Raw genomic sequence first — 23,665 nt, forward strand, 5'->3', positions numbered from 1 at the left:
GAGGTTTTCTGGTTCAATTCTCAGCTGGAGTGCCTTCTGCGCAGAGTCTGCATGTCCTCCCTGTGTTCATGTGGGTTTTTTCGGGTACTCCGGTTTCCTCCCACGTTACAAAGACATGCATCTGGAGTGTTTCTCCCCAGGTCTCTGCTGAAAATTGGCATTGTTCCAAGTTGGACTTTCCCAGCAAACAAATGTTAAATAAATAAAAAATAAAATGCTATCTGAAAAATGCCAGCACCCCACCAGAACCGCCATTCCAGAGAATAGGTAAGATGACATCTGTTGGCTCAGTGACCTAACTGAAGCTTGGTAACAGGTCTGTTGAGTATTGTTGGACTTGTCAGCGGAGGTTCCTATCAAACCATTGATAGACAGCAATGTTGTCAACAAGGGATGCTCCCCACCTTCAGAGAAATCAGTATTTAGCTTCAGTGGGGGTTACTGTGAATGAATTTAGATTAAGCATCTATCATCTTCACTCTGGTGAGCCTCCAGTTGATCTCAATGTAAGAATTGTTTCTGGAGTTTCTAGACAATACCACTGTTGATATTTGAAAGACATTTCAGCCAGGGATACATATTCCATAAAACAACATCCAAAGGTTGGCTGAGTTTTTCAAGGATTGCCCTTAAAAAGACCATTTTATTGCTACCAGCATCATTCTTATAGGTTCATAGGTTGGTATTAGGCTATCGGTCCTAGGGCCTATACAAGCCTAGCCATAACAATTCCCTGGATATTTCTTCCCACAATATTTACTTCCCTGGACCCCTGTCTAGCAGGGTGACTGATGTGATCCCCGGGGTGAATTTCTTATCTCCCATCCAGTCATCAAGGTTCCTTTTGAAGAGGGCCAAGGAGGTGCTCTGCTTAACATGTATGGGCAGTCTATTCCAGAGTATGGGGAGTCTCTGGGTCAGGAACCTATCCCTCCAGCATGTTTTATTCATTGTGATGACAAGGTTTAGATCCCTGGAGCGTGTGGCTCAGAGGGATTGGGATTTCTTTAAGTGGAGCATGTCCAACAGCTCAGGGTTTGCTATGGCATTGTATGTTAAGCAGAGATCACCTCTGAGTAGACGATATGCCACAGAGTACAGCTGGAGTTTTTTTAGACGGTCAGCATAGGGCATCTGCTTTAGGCCTGTGATTCTTTTAGTAAGGTATTTCTGCGGCCTTTCCAGCTGTTGCAGATGTCTTTAAGTTTGCATTAGTGAAGATCCTTCTGACTGCAGTTTCTGTTATATCATATAATAATATACCTACCTACAATACCACCAGATCTTTTGAAATCAGTTCTGAACTCTCACTCTACCCCCTAGCATGGTGTCTCCATAACTGTACTACATATGGCTGGAACTGCTTCCATTCATCTGATCATCCTTTTAGCAGTGGTCAGGAACTAAAAACGACACTTATTCAGCATGAAGTGACACTGATGTTCAGAAAGTTTAGAAATCAATAAGAGTGCCCCCTGCTGGTGAGATGACTTAAGTTGTGAACACCCTTCTCCTTTCTGTCATGAAGATTTGGTGTTGTAGAAAATTTTTCACTGATTAACTGCAATAATCATGCCAAACCCAGCATTAATCAACACTCCATGGCTCAGAGCGCTGTGAGGAGGAGCAGACTGCAGACTTTGTTAGAGGCTGGACTTGGTACACAATAAAATGATGTAGCCATGAGTAACACGGAACCCAATGAGAATGATAAAATAAAGATGGTGGAGTTTGAAGGAAGGCAGGGTGGTAACAGGGTGTACTGAGGATGGCAGCAAAGTGGTAACAGGGTGTACTGGGGTGATAGCCAAAGGAAATTATGCCATCAAAGTTACTTCTGAAGTTGAAGGAAGACAAGACTGTTGTTAGGAAGCAGGGATTTGGGGAAACGTGAATTATACATGGATAGTCTAAGCAAGCAGGGAATGCATGGATAGTGTGAGCTGGGATTGTGTAAGGAAATACAAGAGATAAGAATGTTGCAGGAAATCAGGATAAGACAGACATGCTCTTGAAAAGCAGAGAGGCAGTCAAAAAGCAGGAATGTCTTGGGAACAGTGAGGAAAGGTATAAGGCGTTAGAGAAAAAGCAGAGGGGAATAGGGAGGAGACAGGAACCATGCAGAGAAACTCAGAGTAATTGACTAGTGGAGATTAAATAGAATGAATCAGCAGGTCACAGCTAATGGAGAAAAGCCAAGTGAATACAAAGTTGAGAGGGAACTTCATGAGAAGTAAAGCAAACTAAAAGTACACTATGAACTATGAACTATGAACTATGTATTCATCAAGGAGTGGGAGCAGGAAGATGAGAGGCAGTCCTGTGAAAGCAGAAGCAAAGCGGTAAGATAACGCTGCTGTTTCATGACTGGAGAGGGAGGAACGTAAGGTGAGTAAATGCACAAAGGCTTAATACAAAAGGAATTACAAAAAGGGATTCAAAAGAGAAGGGAAAGAGGAAGAGAACAGTGATCCTGCCACAGACGGTGCACTCCTAGTAGAAAAGTCTGGTATCCAATATGTTGTGTAAATTAGTACAGGGACGTCTTTTGGTTACGTAGAAAATGTGCCATGTGTCATGCTGGAAAGAAACAACTGCGCCTTGTTGAAAGTGATCAGGAAACAGAAGGCTACTCCCAGTGTAACTGTGCATGTGGGTGTAGATGAGCTGGCAGTTAGCATGTCGGAGGTGATACAGCTCCAGTCCATGGAAATAGGGAATTTCATGGGAAGGTGGGGAGTTTTGTGGTTTCTCAAAGGTAAAATCAATGTTATGTGCAAGAAGAGGAGGTAAATTCATGAACATAGTCAGTGGGTGAGGATTAGGTACATAGGTTCATAGGTTCGTAGGTGTTTACTAGGCTAACAACCACAAGGGCCTTTTTAAGCCTAGCCATACATCCCAAATCTCTGACAAGTTCTGATACCCTTGATAAGTGTAAGCAGAGGGTTGGGAGATAAACATTTACAAGCAGGGACCTGGGAGATGAACCATTTACAGGTTGCCTGTGTCCATTAGAGACATAGGTGCCAAGCCAGGGATGGATTTCCTGTTCCCCATCCAATTGTCCAAATTACACTTGAAATGGGTTGGGGAGCACCTCTGCTTCTCATGAATGGGTAGCCTGTTCCATAGACAGGATAGTCTCTGGGATACATATCTGTCTCTCCAGCAGGTACTATTTATATAAAAGGGAAAGTTTAAGTCTTTAGAACAGGTAATTCAGGTGCTGTTTGTTTAGCGGACATGCAGAATGTCCATCAGAGTGGGGTCTGTCAATGCCCTCTATGCCAGGCATAGATCTCCCCTCAACAGCCTGTAGAAGACAGAATACAGGGACAGGGGTTGGCACGCTATGCATAGGACATTTTACTTATGCCCTGTATTCTTCTAGTGAGGAACCTCTGTGGACATTCCAGTTGTTGGATATGCCTGGGTAGGTACATACCAAAGGGGGCATTGTACTCAGTGACAGGTCTGATGAATGCTGGATACAGTGGAACCAATGACTTCCTTGGACTTAGATGCCATACCTTTGTTTATAAGTTGTGCAACATAGAATGATTTCCTAACTGCTGTAGACGCATGATGTTCAAAGGCTAGATTGCTATCTATGTGTGTCCCTAAGTCCCTGACTACCCGGTCAACTCTAAGGGGTGTGTTGTCAGTATGATAGTTACCAGGGATGAATGACTTCCCCAATGATACTGTTATGCATTTCTCAGCATTTAGTTTTACTCCATGGCGCTGACACCAGTTGTTTGCCTGTGTCAGCCCTTCTTGGAGAACATTTGTGTCAGTGTGGGATTCAATGACAGCTCCTAATTTGCAATCATCTGCAAATTTAGTCAGCCAGAGACCATTGAGACTGACCTTGACTTCAGAGAAGTAAATGCCAAAAAGGAATGATCCAAGGACTGATGCCTGAAGATACCACTTGTGACTGCCCTCTTTGTAGAGGTGGATTCCCCGATTTTAACTTCCTGGGTCCTGTCTGTGAGCCAGTTGGCTGTCCACCGCGTAACAACCATGTTTGTACCTAACCTCTTGAGTTTGTCAATAATGCCCAAGTTGGGTATTGTGTCAAATGCCTTGGCCAGGTCAAGGTAGGTAGTGTGAAACTGGCCAGGTCAAGGTAGGTAGTGTGAAACTGGCCAGGTCAAGGTAGGTAGTGTGAAACTGGCCAGGTCAAGGTAGGTAGTGTGAAACTGGCCAGGTCAAGGTAGGTAGTGTGAGACATTCTGCTGTCATCCGTTGCTTTGGTGACCTTTTTGAAGAAGCCCATTAGGTTGAGTAGGCCTGGTCTGACCTTGATGAAACTAAACTGGGTTGGGTCCAGTGTCTGGAGGTTTACTTTGTCATTATTGATCATTTCCATGATAATTCTTTCCATGACTTTGCATATGAGACTCATAAGACTTATGGGTCTGTAGTTTCCAGGGTCTGTAGATGGCCCACCTACATGCAGAGGGATGACTGTTGCTGTTCTTCATTCATGAAGCACGAAGCCTGTTTGGAAGCAACATTTAAATAGTAATTCCAGAAGTTCTGAATGGGCATGCTTCATGCTATTTAGAATTTATTTTGGGATATTGTCTGTGCCCATTGATGCAGTGTTCTAGGTCTTAGAAAGAGCATTAAGGACCTGTTGCATAGTGACAGCAGAGGGAGTTATATTTGATGGTATTTCCTGAGGGAAGGTTGAGGGGGAGAGAAGGGTAACATTGGAACTGAATTTGTCAGCCGGTATGTTTGCTATATCTTCTGGCTCAGTATAGGTGGCTCCATTTACAGTGTGCTCTGCACACAACTGTGTGTTGCCTTTGAGGTGGTGAACATAGCTAAAGAATTCCTTGTGGTTGTCCTTGGCCTAGGAAGCCAAATTTACTTCAGATTTGACCTTGGTGGACTTTATTTGTCCTCTGAGTTTTCTGTTTAGTTTGATGAGGGTGCTTTTATCCTGCTGGGTGCTGCACCTCCTAATTTTTGCCATGGTTTTCGTCCTTCTGTTATACAGCCTGTTGATTTTGTGATTCCACAAAGGTGGCCTGTTTTTTTGAGTTAGTTAGCTGCCTCTATGTAGTTATTAACATGGTTGTATAGAGTTTCTCTGAACAGTACTGCATAGGTAGCAGTGTTCTGATGGTTTATGGGTCTTCAGATTTTGCCAGATTATCACTTAATAGCAGCAAATTAGCCTTGGAGTAGTTCCTGAGTATTTCAGGGTTAGCTGGGGGTCCAGGTTTTATTTTTACTTCAAAGAAGACCATTTTGTGGTTTGACCTTACCAGAGAAGACACTACACTAGGGGGTGTGCAGCGCTGACCCATATTAACGAGGAACATATCAAGTATGGTTGCACCCCTGGTTGGTGTATTGACAATCTGTTCCAGAGAGTTTGTGTTTACAAAATCCAGGAATATCTGCGCCTGTAAAAGTGGTGTTGTATAGGATTCCCAGTTAATAGTGGGGTAATTAAAGTCGCCCATGGGTTTGGTATCGGGTTGGATGGTGAGTGCTTCCAAAAGTTTAAATGCATGTGATGAATGAAAGACAAACTGAAAATATGCCTCTATGCAAGTGAAGGTTCAAAGTTAAATATACAAAAAAGCACTTGCGAGGTGTTGCAATAAAATCCAAAGTTGCCAAGTGGAGAATCCCAAAGAAAACTTCCTTTATTTACACAAATACAGGCTGTAAGCGCTTTCAGCTAAGAAAATGGCCTTCATCAGAAACACCCATAATCCCAATGGCAAACAGGATGGATTTTAGTAGCAAATAAAGAAATTAAGGCTGCAGTGAGAGAAGAACCCATATACAGTAACAAAAGGGCTAGGAATTTTAAAGAGATTCTAGAAAACAAACATGCACCCAGTAATAGTAGAGTTAAGGCTATGTATAAGTGTTTAGACTGCAGAGTGCAGATTTATAGCAGAGGGACCTTATATAGGTTCATAGGTTCATACTAGGCTATCTGCCCTAGGGCATTTATAAGCCTAGCCAGAGTGTGTTTGGCTTTCGCCACCCATTTTAAATTCATTTTGATATGCCCTTTTTCGAGGTTAGTATACTGTGCCTCTGTCTAACAGTGACACAGAAGTGATACCCAGGGTAAACCTACGATCTCCCATCCACTCATCAAGATTCCTCTTGAAGAGAGTCAATGAGGGACTCTGCCTAACCTGGACTGGGATTTTATTCCAGAGTGAAGGGAGCTTCTGGGTTATGAATCTGTCCCTCCAGCATGTCCTATTTATTTCAGTGCTGAGGTTCAAGTCTCTCAAGCCGAGCTCGATGGGATTTGGATTTTCTGAGGTGCAGCATGTCCATTAATTCCGGGTTGGACATGGCTTTATACATCAGGCACAGATCGCCTCTGAGCAGGCGGTATGCCACTGAGTAGAGCTGGAGTTTCTTTAACCAGGTAGCATATGGCATCTGTTTGAGCCCTTTGATCCTCTTGGTGAGGTATTTTTGGGGTCTTTCCAGTTGCTGCAGGTGTCTGGTAAGGTACATCCAAAAAGGGGCATTGTACTCAATTATGGGCCTGATGAGGGATGAGTAAAGAGGCACAATGACCTTCCCTGATCTAGATGTGAATCCCTTCATGATTAGGTGGGCTATATAAAATGTTTTTCTAACCACTTTGGCCACGTGGTTTTCAAATGAGAGATTGCTATCAGCTTGGGTCCCCAGGTCCATTAATTACTTCTTCCATACTTAATGGATTACCACCTATGTGGTAATTTGTGGGCACTTTGTTTTTGCCAAAGGGGATGACTATATACTTTTTGGTGTTTAGCTTGAGGCCATGGCTCTGGCACCAGTTGTCTGTTTCTATGAGGCCCTTTTGTAGGATGCTTGTATCAGCTGGAGAGTCGATTATGGCGCCTAGTTTGCAGTCATCTGCGAACTTGGTCAGCCACAGTCCTTCTGTGTTGGCCTGTACCTCCGAGAAATATATACTGAACAAGAGAGGTCCCAGGACTGAGCCTTGTGAGTTGCCACTTGTAACTGGTTTGGAGTCTGACATGGCCCCAGCAATTCTAACCATGCGGGCTCTGTCCTTGAGCCAGTTTGCAACCAATCTAGTGACATATGGGTTTATATTTAAGCTGGTGAGATTATCTATAATGCCTGAGTGGGGTATTGTATTGAAGGCTTTTGCGAGGTCCAGGTAGGCTGTGTGGACCACCTTCCCCTCGTCAATGACCTTGGTGACTGTTTCAAAGAAATCGACCAGGTTTAAGAGGCAGGATCTGCCCTTAACAAAGCCAAACTGGGTAGGATCCAGTGTCTGTAGGTCCCCAATATCTTTATTTATGAGGTCCATGATGATCCTTTCCATAGCTTTGCAGACCAAGCTAGTCAGGCTTATGGGGCGATAGATTCCAGGATCTGTTGAGGCACCACCTTTGTGGAGAGGGACCACTGTTGCAGTACACCACTCTTTGGGTACATATCCTGTAAGTAAGGCTGAGATTGAACAGTAGTTTTAGGTTTGGGTTAAGCTCTTCTTGGAGTTCATGTAGGACGCAGCCCGGGACACCTTCTGGTCCCATTGATGCTGTGTTTTTTGCTTTGGAGGGGGTGGCTCTTACCCGAGCATCTGAAATGTCAGGGGGGCAGCACTCTGCTGGGATAGATATTTTCCCTTTTGGTAGGGAGGGGGGGGAGACGTTTGCGCTGAACCTGTCAGCTAGGATGTTGGCAATGTCTGTGGGTTCGGTGTATTTTTTGTCATTTTGGACTAATTCTGAGCATATTTGGGAATTCCCACCCAGGTTCCTAACATAACTAAAGAAAGCCTTGTGATTATCCTTAGTGTCCTGTGCAATTTTTCTCTCGAAGCTGGCCTTAGACGATTTTATGAGTGCCCGTAGTTTTTTGCTAATACTGATCAGAGATGCCTTCCCTTTTTGGGATTTTGCTCTATCATGTAGTAGCTTCTTCCTTCTATTGTATAGTTTGTTTATGGTTGGGGTCCACCAGACAGGATGTCTGCCTTTGGAGGATTGGGTCTTGGTTTTATTTGGGATTGCATGATCAATGCATTCCTGAAGGTGTTCATAGAATGTGTTTATAAAGGATTCTGCGGTCTGGGCAGATTTTCCACAGACCCGGGGCTTTGAAGGATTCCACCTCGGTTTTGAGGAGTGAAATTTGCTTTAGAGAAGTTTTCACTGTGGTTTTTGGGCAGTGGGTGGGGTTGGGATGTGAATATCCAGTGAGATTAGTTTATGGTCTGATCTTACCAGTGAGGGATACACTTCTGGTCTGGAGCATAGAGCCCCCATGTTGGTGATGATCAGGTCCAGTATGTTTTCCCCTCTTGTGGGAGTGGCAACAAGTTGTTCCATAGCATTTGAGTTTATAAATTCTAGGAACCTTTGGGCTAGGGTGTTGGAGCTAGAGTAATGCTCCCAGTCTATGTTTGGGTAGTTGAAGTCGCCCAATATAATGGTGTTTGGAGAGACCTTCATATTTTCCAGCGTTCTCAGGAAGGCCAAGTGGGGTTCCTGGGTTTGGGATGTAAGTACCTATGAAAAAAACATTACAGTGCCAGGTAGGTTTACATGCAGTTCAGAATTTGTGGTATACGTGGCAAAGTGCCTAGCATGGAATTCTATCTACACAGGAAAACTAATCGATCACTGAGAAGGAGAATTTATGAACATTATTATGGAATAAAAAAGAAAGATTACAATAATGCATTGTTTAAACACACATTAGAATGTTCCAAGTGTTCAAAGTTTTTGTTTTCAGTAATAGACTATGTTTCTCCTGATTTTAATGGGGACAAAGAAGGAGAGCTTGAATAATGGCAGATTCTGCTCAATGCTTATAACAAACCTGGTCTTAATAGTTGGGTGAATTATAAAGTTGTTTTACGCAGAAAAGCAAAGTACAATAAATGCAAGTAGAATTGTAGTTTTTATGTGTCTTATAGTAATGTTTTTAGTTTATGTCATTTATGTTATTTATATAAAACATATTAATTGGTTAATTGAATAGTAATTTTTTGTTAGTGAAGGGTATTTAAGTGTTTGCCATTGGGATTATGGGTGTTTCTGATGAAGGCCATTTTCATAGCCGAAAGTGCTCAAAGCCTATATTTGTGTCAATAAAGGACATTTTCTTTGGGATTCACCACTTGGCAGCTTTGGATTTTATTGCAACACATTGCAAGTGCTTTTTTGTAAGTTTAAATACATGGTATGAGTTTCCTGGGTCATAGAGGGGGTACACCGTCTTGTCCGAGACGATGCAAGGGTCTGTAGGCTTGTTGTTGTATTCTCCTGGTAGATGCCTTGAACAGCAACCAGACCAGTCAAAAATGTCAAGCACAGACACTCACTGCCCAGCCAGAAACAGGAATCAATGCACTCTGCTCCTTCTGTCACCAGGAGAAGAATATAAGCACAAATTCCAAGCTATCATTTGTGAAGCAGTTATTAGGCTTTCCGGTAATAAGCAATCTCCAGGAAATAATGTCCCTGCGCTCCTTCTTTCACCAGGAAAAAACAGAATCACTAATCCCAAGATGACTACTGAGATGCAGAATGTGGGCTGTCCAATAATTGATGGTTTTGCAATAGATTTTGCAGATTTTAAAGATAAGATGGAAAAAGATGGTTAATATCTTAAGGACTGCATTGTGCACTAAGCAGTTAGATATAGGTTCATAGGTTCATAGGTTTATACTAGGCTAACTGCCCTAAGGCATTTATAAGCCTAGCCCAAAGTTATGTGGCTTACGCCGCCCCTTATGTTAGAAATACTGTGCCCATTAGTTTGTTTTGCCTCTGTCCAGTAGTGACACAGAGATGATTCCCGGGGTAAACCTACGATCTCCCATCCACCGGTCAAGATTTCTCTTGAACAGAGACAGCGAGGTGCTCTGCCTCACATGGACCGGGATTTTATTCCACAGCATGGGGAGTCTTTGGGTGATAAATCTATCCCTGCAGCACGTCCTATTTATATCCATGCTAAGGTTTAAATCTCTTGCTCTAGTGGTTTTGGTGGATTTGGTTTTTTTGAGGTGGAGCATGTCCATTAATTCCGGGTTGGTCATGGCCTTGTATGTCAGGCACAGGTCACCTCTGAGCAGACGGTATGCAAATGAATAGAGTTGGAGTTTCTTCAGTCTGGCAGCATATGACAGGTTTTGGAGTCCCTTTATCCTTTTGGTGAGGAACTTTTGGGGTCTCTCCAATTACTGCAGGTGTTGGGTGAGATACATCCCAAATGGGGCATTGTACTCGATCATTGGTCTGATAAGTGAAGAGTACAGGGGAACAATGACCTCACTTGATCTGGATGTGAATCCCTTCATGATCAGGTGGGCAATGTAGAAGGTCTTTCGAACCACTTTAGCAACGTGAGTGTCAAACGAGAGGCCACTGTCAACCTGGGTCCCCAGGTCCCTGATAACCTCTTCTGTGCTTAGTGGGTTGCCACCTATATGGTAGCTTGGGGTTACCTTGTTTTTCCCGAAGGGTATGACTATACACTTTTTTGCGTTTAACTTCAGGCCATGGCTCTGGCACCAGCTATCAGTTTCCATGAGACCCCTCTGAAGGATGTCTGCGTCCGATGTACTATCCACTATGGCACCCAATTTGCAGTCATCCGCAAACTTTGTCAGCCATAGTCCTCCTATGTTTGCCTGTACTTCTGAGAAGTAGATGCCGAACAATAGGGCGCCAAGGACTGAGCCCTGTGGGACTCCACTTGTAACCGGCTTGGAGTCTGACATGGCTCCAGCAACTCTAACCCTGTGGGTTCTGTCCTTTAGCCAGTTTGCAACCCATCTTGTGACATATGGGTTTACATTTAAGCTGGTAAGTTTCTCTATAATACCCGAGTGGGGTATTGTGTCGAAAGCTTTTGCAAGGTCAAGGTAGGCTGTATTGACTGCCTTTCCCTCATCAATGGCCTTGGTGGCTGTTTCGAAGAAGTCGATCAAGTTCAAAAGGCAAGATCTGCCCTTGACAAAGCCAAACTGGGTTGGGTCCAAGGTCTGCAAGTCCCCTATGTCCTTGTTTATGAGTTCCATTATGATCCTCTCCATAGCTTTGCAGACCAGGCTTGTTAAGCTTATGGGGCGGTAATTACCAGGGTCCGTAGAGGCACCGCCTTTGTGGAGTGGGACCACAGTTGCCGTACGCCACTCCTTGGGCACATATCCTCTGGTGAGGCTAAAATTAAACAGCTGCCTTATGTGCGGGTTTAGTTCTTCATTAAGTTCATGTAGCACACAGCCGGGGACCCCATCCGGTCCCATTGATGCTGTGTTTTTAGCTTTAGAGAGAGCAGCTTTCACCTGTGCATTTGAGATGTCTGGGAGGCTACACTCAGTTGGGATAGTTATCTCTCCTTTTGAGGGGGAGAGGGGGGGTGAAGTTTGCGCTGAACCTGTCTGCCAGTATGTTGGCAATGTCTGTGGGTTCAGTAATTTTTGTATCATTTTGGACTAATTCTGAGCATATCTGGGAGTTTCCACCCAGGTTTCTGACATAGCTGAAGAAGGCCTTATGATTGTCTTTTGAATCTATGGCAATTTTTCTCTCAAAGTTGGCCTTGGATGATTTTATGAGGGATCGTTTTTTCTTGCTAGTGCTGATCAAAGATGCCTTCCCTTTTTGGGATTTTGCTCTATCATGTAATAGCTTTCTCCTCTTATTGTAAAGTTTGTTTATGGCTGGGGTCCACCAGACTGGACGTTTGCCCTTGGTGGAAAGAGTCTTGGTTTTTTTTGGGATTGCCTGATCCATGCAGTACTGAAGGTGTTCATAGAAGGCATTTGTAAGGGCTTCCGCAGCTTGGGTTGTGGTTTCCATTGGCTCGGGAGCCTTGAAGGATACCACACCTGTCAAGAGTAGTGTGAAGTTTGCTTTAGAGAAGTTCTTCACTGTGGTCTTTTTTGTTTGGGGTGGGGGCGGGATGTGGATTTCTAGTGAGATTAATTTATGATCTGATCTCACCAATGAGGGATATACTTCCGGTGTGGAGCATTTTGTCCCCATGTTCGTGATGATGAGATCTAGTATATTTTCTCCTCTTGTGGGGACGGTGACTAGTTGTTCCATGGCATTTGAATTTATGAACTCCAGGAACCTTTGGGCTAGAAAGTTTGGGCTTGAGTAATGTTCCCAGTCTATATTCGGGTAGTTGAAGTCACCCAATATGATGGTGTTTGGTGATACATTTATACCCTCCAGTGTCTTCAGGAAGGCTGTGTGGGTTTCCTGAGTTTGAGAGGGTGGCCTGTAGCATGCTACAAATTGTAGAGCAGTTTTGCCTATGGTTAATTGCACCTGGATGGTTTCCGATGCTTTGTGCGTAGCCACCAACCTGGAGGTGTGGGTATCCTTGATGAATATGGATACACCTCCTTTGTGGTGTGGTCCGGGTTTTGGGGCCGAACGCATGATATGAGATGAAACCTGATAGTGCCGGGTGCTCTCAGGAGCCTTGAACCAGGTTTCAGTCACAGCACAGACATCGATGTTCTCCATACTGAGAAGGGCCTCGAGTGCATGCATTTTGAGATTTAGACTTCTGGCATTGAGCAGCATTACCCTTAGTTTCTTCACATTTTTGTTTTCTAGGGTGGTAGGTTTAGAATTTGAGCCTTGCCTAAAAAGGCACTATGGGGTGGCAAGAGCCTTAGCCAATATCCAGAATCCCAGGGTGACAGGTGCAAGCTGTCCCTTGGCAGCGTGGCTTGTCGAGCATGTCATCCCAGGCAGACAGGCACTGGATCCCCTTTGAATGACACCAGAAATTAAGCCAATTGTTAAAGCTGATCATCTTGTCACTATATTGTGGCATCATTCTTGGTGAAGGAGGGACACTGCTCAAGGTCAGGGTCATACCTGCCTGGGCTACATAATCAGAGAGCTCCTCTATGTCTCTTTTCATGTAGTCCAGGGAGGTACGTCTCAGGTCGTTCACACCAGCATGGACAATGACTGTGTCATACTTGTACTTGCCATGTAGTGACCTGAGTGCTTGTGTTATGTGGCGAATTCTAGCGCCCGCTAGGCAGCTTACCGTGACCCTCTCCTTGTTCAGCCTGGTGAGTGGGACGTCAGTGTGTCTGACTATGGAGTCACCTATGACAAGTATGTTTGGTGTTGTATTTGGCCTTAAGGGCAGTGACTGCTTTGCACACTGATTTTGTTTTTTATGTGTTGTTTGTGTGGTGTCTTGAGTTTGCAGTTGCTTGGGTGTCTGCTTTGGAGGCCTTTGCTGTTTAGGTAAATTTTTACTCAGAGCCTCCGAGTATGTCTTAGTGTGTTTATGTGTTTGATTCAGTGGTGTGGTTGAGTTATGTGAGACTGGTATTGTGGTGTGTGTAGTTGCCTTCTCCTCCTGCCTGGTTTTGCCAGTCCTGAGTTGAGAGAGCTCAGCCTCCAGTCTGGCTAAATAGCTGCATCTCTCACAAGTGCTAGTGTTACGTGGGAGGAGGAGAGGGTTGTCCGTGTACATGAGGCAATTGTAACATTGTCTCAGAATTCCCAGATTCACCAACTGGGCAGGAGAGGACGCCAGCATCTGACCCTTCGACATGCTAGAAAGTATTATGAGTTGGTATGAGACAGAAAAGTAGTGGGCTTAGCAGGGAAGTGGGCACTCCTGGGGAGTTTTGCTAGTGAGAGATTTGTATAATATAGGAGTGGTTGACCTGCAAAGAGAATGCTTATAAGACAAGGGATATGCTTATAAGACAAGTGCTGAGCTTTTTGAGAAGAAAAAGGTATTTGGAACAAGTGCTGCACTTTTTAGTGAAGGTGTAAACTGTTTAGGTTCCTAACAGAGCAGTTCTAAGGGAAAAATTGAAGAACAGACTTTCTGGAGCCAGAAAGAGTTCAACCTTGTTTAACCGGCGCTGCCCGATGCTGCTCTAGTGGCAACTCCGCACTAAATCGCGCTAAAGCAGGGGTAACTTAAGCTTTAGCTTAAAGAAGGGGTAACTTAAGCTTTAGCTGCCTAAATGGAGAGCCACTAATTTTGAAAGAGAAAGATAGATTGAAAGGAGTTGCTGCTTTTACCAGTGTTAATAGAGAGTAATTGGAAATTACATGGAGTAATTAAATACTTTATTCCAGAAACTGATTTCATTTAAGTGCAAAATGAAGTGCTAAAAGCTGGACCAAAAGATAAATTATAATGACTGCCTTTAAACAAAATTTTACAGAGGTGGAAAGGATATGTGCCATTAATGAGGATGAAACAATATTAAATAGTATAAATACAATTTTATATATATATATATATATATATATATATATATATATATATATATATATATATATAAACATTTGATAATCTCAAAATATTGAAATCTCAAATTTAAGTATCTCAAGATGAAAGTGCCGAAAATGCAGTTGAGCAAAACTGAACTTGCTGAATTCGGAATGCCGAATCCGCAGTTGTGGTGGTGTGCAATGTGGGATTTACTATGTTGGTAAGGTGCGGTGCGCTGTGGGATATGGTTTGCCTGCCGTTGTGTGGATATGTATGGAGATTCAGGTAAGTGATGTTTTTTAATGGTTTTGGGTAGGGGTTTGAGTGTATGTGAATGTGTTGGGAAGTTTTAGGGGTAGGTTAGGGTAGGTAAGTAAGGGTGTGAGTGTGTAACTGCTGATAGTGTTGTGTTTTTGCAACGGGAATTCAGAGTATGTAGTGGTGGATTAGTGTCTTTGTCTTTTTAGTGCGACCTCGGAGTAAGTATATATAAGTAGCGGTGGGGTGCAGGGGGGCTTGCCCCCCTTCTTATATGTAGGTTAGATGACTGTGTTTATGTTATTGTGTATGTGTGTGCGTGTTATTGGTTTATTGTAGGGTGGGGGAAGGTGTGTGTATGTTTGTGTGGTGGAGGATTTATTTTAAAGTTGCGATTTTGAATTTCGCGGTTTTGGGAGTTTGGTATTGTGAGTGTTTGGCGTTATAGTCTCGGGATTATAAAGTGCATCCATATAAATATATATATATATATATATATAAATATATATAAATATATATATATATATATATATATATATATATATATATATATATATATACACACACACACACACACACACACACACACACACACACACACACACAGTAACACAGTATGCACAAATATATTTTGAAATTTATTTTAAGGCATAGTTCCATAAAATGGGGGGGACTTAAGATTTATAGCTACAACTTAGAGAAAATGGAAGGTGTGCCCAGAAGATAAAAGAAGGCAGGCATAGAGCTGTGCTACTTTATCAAAAAGTTACACTTAGAAGTAACAGTAAAGTGAAGTAATAGAGGTGTTCTAAAAGATAGTAAATGTGTGACAGATCTTAAACTACAGGTAACAGAACTGCAGACAGCATGCACAATTCATGAGGAAGCTTTTGCAAATACAGCTAGCTAAAAAGGTGGCCACAAAAATGTGCACACTCCAGTAGTTTGGCACTTAAAAGAGGGTATATGTAGCAAATAAAATGTATAAAGTTTAATAACCAAAGGAGAACAAAGGTTAGCTTAGACACATATCCCTTCATATTTACTTATTAGTGATAGAGCGCTGATCCACTTGGAGCCATTCCAGTCTCAGGCTAGCAGCACTGCCTGCTTATTGACTTACTCATGATTATATCATAGGATCATAGGATCATAGGATCACAGGAAGTTACTAGGCTATTGGCCCCGAGGCCCTTATAAGCCTTGCCAACAGTTTAGACAATGTTTACACAAGTCAGCACCCAAAGCCCCTGTCCAGCAGGGACAAAGGTGGAATCCCAGGGATGTATTTTTTGTTTCCCATCCAGTTATCCAGGTAGCGCTTAAAAAGGGATAATGAAGTACTCTGCTTGATGTGTAGAGAGTTTATCTATTATGCCCGAGTGGGGAAGAGTATCGAAGGCTTTGGCCAAGTCAAGGTAGGTGGTGTACACAATCTTCCCCTTGTTCATGGCTTTGGTGACTGTCTCAAAGAAGTTGACCAGATTTAACAGACATGACCGCCCCTTGACAAAGCCAAACTCTGTGGGGTCGAGTGTTTAGAGGTTGCCAATGTCCCTGTTAATGAGGTCCATGACATAGTAAGCAAAGGGAGGCTATGCGAATCAAACCTAGGACATGCCCTTCAGTCAGCTCTCTTAAGTTGAATCTTCTTTTCTTTTGCCGTTTGTACATCTGTCGAGGGATTTGTATATTTTTTACAAACTAAAAGGTAAAAAGTTCACTCAGAAAAACCATTCAATTAAAACTGCAAGGAAAAACCAGCCAAGCTGAAGTCTTCACTGTGTGATACCTTAAATCTCCTGTAGTGAAGACCCATATAATTTATGCAAATGACCCCTTCGGGACATCCCACTGTTTCAGCTACATAGATTTAGAAGCCAAACCCCACTAATTCTAGATATGCCATGTTTTTATTCAGCATTTTTGGTGTATATGAGCATCTGTTTATGTACCCTGAAATGGATATATGATTTTGATAAAGCACAGAATAAACCATTAAATATTTATTTATTTATTGCTATTTGATCAATCTCCAAATTATTACATAACATTTTAAGAACAATAATTTTACAGTCTTCAAAAATAAAATAACATCTGCAGTTTAATTATAACAAATTAGACATAATATAATGGAGAGAGGCTGATATATTGGTTAAGGCATTTACCTTATAAAGATAAGGTGTGGGGTTTGATCCTTACAGGGGACAATTGGCTAAGGCTTAAAATGGCGCACAAGGGCAGTTAGCCTAGTACTAATCTATGAACCTAATATAATCATTGGTTAAGAATCGATACAAGGTATATGACAATTATTTAGTATTAGTACTGCACACTGGTAAATACTCACTAATAAAGAAATATTTAATGATTGTGAGAGGGTGGCGTAATGGTTAAGGTGCTTACCTTAGAAACACAAGGTGCAGGGTTTGATTCTCACAGGAGGTAATTGGCTAGGCTTAAAGCATTATATGAGGGTAGTTAGCCTAGTAATAATCTATGAATCTATGAATTTACATTCATTGTAGATTGATTGAACACTGTTAAAATGTTCATGGGGGGCCACTGCTTGAATGGATAAGGCTGTAAGACTCTGGTATTCAGTGGCAGCATAGACAATATGGCACAGCGCACTGTTGGGGTTACACTCCAGCATTCTACACCAGTGTAGTGAAAACTTAAGCACTACGCATTGCTGTAGTCACCACTTCAGCACTATTCTCAGATGGAGTGGACAGGGCTACATTTATCACTGTTATGGTAACCACAGTAGCACTGGTCACTGATGAGTGAATAGGATATACTGTCCAATGTTGTAAACACTATTGCAGCACTGTTCACTTACAAACATGTTGTACCGGCTACTGTTGCAGTCGCACCACTGCATCACTATTCACTGATGAAGTAGACAGTCGGCAATGGTCACATTAGAAGCTACCACGGCAGCACTATTCACTGATGAAGTAGACAGTCAGCATTGGTCACATTAGAAGCTACCACTGCAGCACTATTCACTGATGAAGTAGACAGTTGGCATTGGTCACATTAGAAGCTACCACTGCAGCACTATTCACTGATGAAGTAGACAGTCGGCATTGGTCACATTAGAAGCTACCACTGCAGCACTATTCACTGATGAAGTAGACAGTTGGCATTGGTCACATTAGAAGCTACCACTGCAGCACCATTCATTGATGGAGTCACAAGTGCAGCATTAAATGCTAAAGACACCATCAATGCTGGAATAAGATGACTGAAACAGGCATTGTTGCAGTGATGTCAGCTGAAGAGGATAATGCTGAAGTGGTCACTTCTGGACTATATAGTATGCATTTGTTACTCTAGTGTTTAATGTTGGAGCTATTTCTGGTTATGCTGGTTACTTCTGCAGTGGACATTAATGAAGTGGTCACCACTAGAGTGATTAGACATGGATTACATACTGATTAAATAAGTTCAACTGTAGGAGTCAGTATCCCCAGTAGAAAGAATTGTTGTAGGAGTGGTAGCTGTTTCACTGAACACTGCTGGAATGGATAAAGAGGAGCGCTGAACACAGAACCACTGAGGTAGGCAATGTTTGAATAATCATTTCAGAAGTGGCCCTGATGGATTTGGTAATGTAGCAGTGCAGTCTGCAGTACTGGAGATGAATGATTACAGTGGACACTGCTGGGTCTTTATTCCTGCAGTGGTCATTGGTGGAGTGATCACTGCTGCACTACTCATTGATGGAGTGGTGTCAAATGGTGTTACTTCTCCTTAAATGGTTATGGTTGCAGTATTCGCTGATTATAAATGGTGTGTACTGCCCTGTCCAGTGTTGGAACAGTCATAGCTGGAGTGTTTCCTGATAGCATTGCAATAACTAAAGTTGGCCTAGAATGTGTCACCAGCTGACAGCCATTATCTGGGTTCAGTCTACCTGTTCTGTTTTTGTGTTTTGTTGCTAATCACAACTCATCTGCTTTACAGCTATAATCTAAAATGTGTGTTGTGTACTGTGAAATGTGTCTGTGTAAATGCATAAAACTGAAATCATACTGAGTACCAATGTAATTTCATGTCATAAACTTGTATTCCATTGTCAGACAGGTATACCATACCTTGTATGTCTTGGGTCAATGGCTTTGCATTTGAATGTGGCTGATAAACTGGTTCTTTGAGTCCTTCTAAGTATCGCCTGGGTTTGCTGTGGTGCAGTGTAACATGCTGTGTTTAACAGTTGTGGGGCATTCATTTCCTGCGGCTTTGCATAATGTGTTCTGTCATTGTTCACTGGTTACAGACATACATGTCTCTCTGCTCGCTGAGCATTCTTTTAAGAATGACATATTACCTTTCACAGCTGAGATTGCCTTTCAGCTGGAATTTATCTTCCACAAATATAGGCAGTGATTGCTCTCAAATTGGACAGTATTATCTGATGAGTAACTTGGTATGTAAACCCAGATGGAAACCAGTCATGCATTCCATAGTCATTGCTTGTCATACTTATGAAAGCTTTGGCTGATTCCATATTTCCCCATCTTAATATATGGTTTACTTCCCCATCTTAATATATGGTTTACCCCTTCTATATTCTTTCACCATTTCAAAACAGCTTAACATGCAAGCGTGAAGCAACCTGGTGACAGTTGTCAGATGTCTTGCCAACAATATCCCTTGTTGACCATTGAATGCTCCAATGGCTTTGTAGAAGCTGTCTAACAGTCGCGATATACAGACTTCACGTTCAGTCATGGACAGAACAATAGTGTCACAATGACAGTCTGTAATCGAGACAAGTACTCTAGACAATTCACAAGAGGGAAAATATGCCTCTGAGCTTTAAAAAGATTCAAAGAGACAGTGCTTTCACATTGATATATACCACTGTGGGAAATCTGCCTGCCAATATCTGACCTAAGCATATTCTAAAATCCTTTTAAATTATGGGTTTCCTATCTAACTTCATTAAAAGTAATACATTTTGTACTTCAACTGATTATAAATAAAACTAATTGTTTTCATAACATTAAATGAGCACCTAATTAGTAAACATTTAAATCTCTAGTATAGTCAAAATGGAATATGAAAACAAATCTCTCCCCATGAATGTGTTTCTCACTGCTTGTTAACTAGAAAAGATTTCAGTGAAATTCATTGCCTGGCACAGCGAACCAGTGATGGAAGTTAATTTCACTGCCTGACCCAGAGAACCAGTGATGGAATTATCGGCCTAATCTTCATTATTAGTAATTTCATTCGCAGTTTCTCTTTGCAGACTCATGTTGATCGCTTTGCTCTTTCTTTTCCAGTCTCCTTTGTCTATGGTAGCTGAGCGTGAAGTGGCTGACATGCGGGTAATAATGGAGTTGGTTTGGTTTTTCAGTCATCATTGAAAAAATGCATGCCATTATAATCTAACTGCCATGTTTTTACACATTGATTGCACTTATTCATATGCGCTGGCATTGTCAGAATCATTATCTGTAGTAAACGTGGAAATGTTTCTCTGAGGTTTATTGTTAAATTGAAGAAGCCCATTTGTTTGCTCATTATTTGCATTTTATATTAAAAGGATAATTAGTTTTGGATCCATTTTAAATATTTCACATACATTTTCACCAGTAGGTAGTTTTGTGAGTTAAGTAAACTTGCAGAGAAACATTTGCACTGTGTATGGAACTTTACATAATATGTAGAAGTGGCTTGTTTTGCTGCATGCATTTCCTTTGTGGTACAAACCATGCTCTGTTCTTTGTTGCTGTGCATGATTTGATTTTAAGTTATGCAAAGAAGCCCATGATAACAAACTGTGATCACAGCCATGTGAGATAGTTCTATGCCTCAATTTCTGCAACTAGTTTCAAAACAGTCTGAGACAGAAGAATCATGTATGGGTGCTATAAGTAATAGGCCCATCTGTGTAGTTAACAGAGGGCAGAGCAACATGGTTGAGCTTCAAAAACTTGCTTGTTGCTATGGTTATAACACTTAACATGGAAATATCACAGAGTGTTTAAATGCTTTGCCTGGCCACATCTTTGGGCTTCTGAAGACCTATTCCATTCATAGCATCCCTTGTCCCGGTAACAAAAGGCCTCTGTTATGTGCCATAGCATGGACTTTGTCAAGCTGAAGCTGTCCACTTCAAGAAGGTTCCCCTTTCTATATCCACCTTACAGTATGTAATTATGTAAAAAAAATGAACTGTACTAAAATATTGAGGATCGCTCTTGTTGTTGGATTATGTGGTCTTATCTAATGAGGTAATGAGCTTTGGTTTTCTTTTCCTGTGACTCTCACTGATTTAAGGACAATCTCTTTGTACCTCAGCCTCTATCCATGGTTTGTTGTAGAATGAATTTACTCACTGTAGCTCCAAGTAATATTAAAATGAAAAGACCATTAGGTGTTTAGTGGGATTACCACATCCCTGTAGAAATCGATGAGATGTGCTTTCTGTCCCTCCTTGGTAAAGCTTCTTATGACTTATCTTTGACTACAAGTCGATGACCTCAGGGGGGAACATCCAGAACCTCAAACAATTCAAAAATATCTCTTCATAAATCAACCATAATGAAAAGCTTTGATATTAAGTTAAGTGATTCATCACACCAGTGTTGAGGCAAACTATAAATACAGATATGTATGCCCCCACCCACACTGACAAAGCCCAGAGCCCTGAGTTAGCAGACCAGCTGTGACAGTACATAGTCACTCTACATTATCTCAGCAGTGGAAGAGTTTAAGTCCCAGCAGATTAAGCTCACTCTACTTTATTGGAAATGAATTTCAGAATCTTCTTAATTTTTATTAGTCTAGATGCCTCATCTAGCCATGCATTTATTCAAAGTAAAGATGCGGTTTCTAACTCACCAGTTATATATATCCAACATCTGCTAAATCATATGACTCTCAGACATTAAATATATTTTCAGTGTGATAAGTACTGTTTAGAAAATGATTAATTTTGTGAATTTTCTGTAAGAAATATGATTTTCAGATTTGTACATAGTGACTAGAGACTAACAGATGATTTTTATTTAATTAGGAAGTCCTTGGTCTTAGATAGACTGCACTTACAAAGAGCTCTCAAATGCAATCTTTCCAGCTGAAGAGGCAATGTCAATGATTTTCCTGCTTTCTGAGTGTGACATCCCTCCTCTGGGCCAGTGATCAAGGAGTCTCAATCCTCACCACGGGCACCAGTGAGGGATGTTCACTACAGTATTTCCAGATGCAGCTGTCTGCACCAAGCACAATTTCCCTTAAGAGCACACAGGGAACACACTTAGTCCAGGGCTGGGTTTCTCTCACTCTCTGTTCAGGCTGCCAGTAAGACTCCCCACTGACACAGCTGTAGAGTTGAGTCCTTAGCTGAGTGTTCCAAGCAAAGTTCTCCATCACTCTTTCTGTGAAACTAGAACTCTGTGTCTGTGCTCCATGTAGCTGACACACACACTCTTTCAGCTATGATTTTCACAGACACACACACCTGGGAAAGGCTTTGCCCAGACTGTAAGGTAGTTACACTGCCATCAGCCAAGTTACTGTATGGCTCTTACAAGGGTACCCAATTAAACTGAGTAAAATTAATATTAATAAAAATGGTAGTGTTTGACTAATGCAACAAGGCTTTCAGGAGCAGCCACATTGTCACCAAATAAATATAAGTATTCTCAAAGGTTAAAATATTCTGTAAAAGACCAACCACAATGAAAAGTTTAAATATATTTAATAATAAATAATAAAAGAACATGAAAATACTAAATACCTATTTACAACAAATACCAGAGTTTCAGCCACATGAAATATAAAACATCACACCAATGGACAGATTCACACAGATACAGGAAAAAAAACAGTACTTGACTAATCTCACTATATTTTCCTCACTGATCTAAAGAATTACTGTTCCTTGATTACTTGTTAAAGCAAGGCAAGATGAAGTGGGTGAGTGGTCCTTCTTTGTCAGGTTTCCAAAACAGACTGCCCTGAGACTTCTGTTGCATCTTGTATTAAAACATCATCTCAGTGCTTGATTATAGAATGACATCACATACATCTGGTCATCTGATTCTGTTCCCCACACTACCCCCGTTACTAGTAAATGAACCAGAATCTAGCACATAGATAGAGCTTTGCTAAGGTGTTATAGCATTTGGAAGCTATAAAACCATTTCAAAACTTCTACCCTTTCAGGTATGCAATTAGTTCACCCCTAAGGACAATACAGTAGGATTCCTAGTCATGGTTTTCACAGACATTTTTCATCTGGCTGCAATCAGAACTGTAAGATACGATCTTTATGGCCTAAACCAGGTAATTCATTTCTGACTATTTTTCAAATTTTGCTGGACTGAGATTAACTTCTTCTCTTCCAGTATCATCTGTTACAATATATTAGCTTCAACAGTTACAATACAGACTGACATACAGGTGTATTTCTTTTTTGTCCAGCAGGACCCACTGATGGTATATCTTTTTAACATAAGCAACTTTACAGATACATTTTTCAACACAAGCACCTGTACAAATCAAATTGATATACAAATGACATAAAATTCTTTACAAAACTCCAGTTAGGTATGATGGTGTATGTTACACATCCACTGCTCTACTCCTCCTGGCATAGCTAGCAATACCTCACATCATCACATCTCTCCCCCCTTTAAAGGCTCAAGCTAATTTTTCAAGTGACCCTTGAGAAACATGGCTTGAGGGGCATGAGCCTGTCTGAGAACACATTATCTAATAACATGTCTTGAGACCCTATCTGCGTTGGCATTGCTAACCCCACTGCAGTGCTGCACTGTCATATCATATGCCTGCTACCCTAGGATCCACCTTAATCACTTGGCATTTTTCTGGCTGGCTTGATGTAGCCATAGATCCCCCACAGATGTCTCCTGCCACCCACTGAACATACTCAGCACAAGGGCCTCCCTATTATGGTAAGGCTTTGTCATGTTAACATGGTACATTTTGTCTCCTTGCCTCCTGCTTAGCATGCTTACCAAGTTGTTAACATCACTGACCTTCTTTACCACTTCAGAGAGTCACTCCCAAGCTGCCTGCAGCTTTTTGTGTCTGACAGGAATGCACACCATAACTTGCTGTCCCACAGCATACTCTTGGGCTTGAGCATTCCTGTCATACC

The 23,665-nt window shown here is 41.8% G+C and overlaps 1 protein-coding gene across 5 annotated transcripts in view; it reads left to right on the forward strand.

The window, feature by feature from the left end:
- The window catches only part of COL16A1 (collagen type XVI alpha 1 chain), a 3,146,845-nt gene that overhangs the window by 2,406,916 nt on the left and 716,264 nt on the right, over window positions 1-23,665 (forward strand). For 4 of the 5 annotated variants that reach the window (XM_044082765.1, XM_044082783.1, XM_044082773.1 and 1 more), the window contains one exon: window positions 19,818-19,862. The exons of the other annotated variant lie outside the window; for it this stretch is intronic. In XM_044082765.1, coding sequence (XP_043938700.1) covers window positions 19,818-19,862 — 45 coding nt within the window. The remainder of the gene's footprint in view (window positions 1-19,817; window positions 19,863-23,665) is intronic. 5 annotated transcript variants of the gene reach the window in all.

This window comes from Protopterus annectens, chromosome 1.part1, assembly GCF_019279795.1.
Source record: "Protopterus annectens isolate FY-2018-M chromosome 1.part1, PAN1.0, whole genome shotgun sequence".
In the NCBI taxonomy this organism is placed as follows: Eukaryota; Metazoa; Chordata; order Ceratodontiformes; family Protopteridae; genus Protopterus; species Protopterus annectens.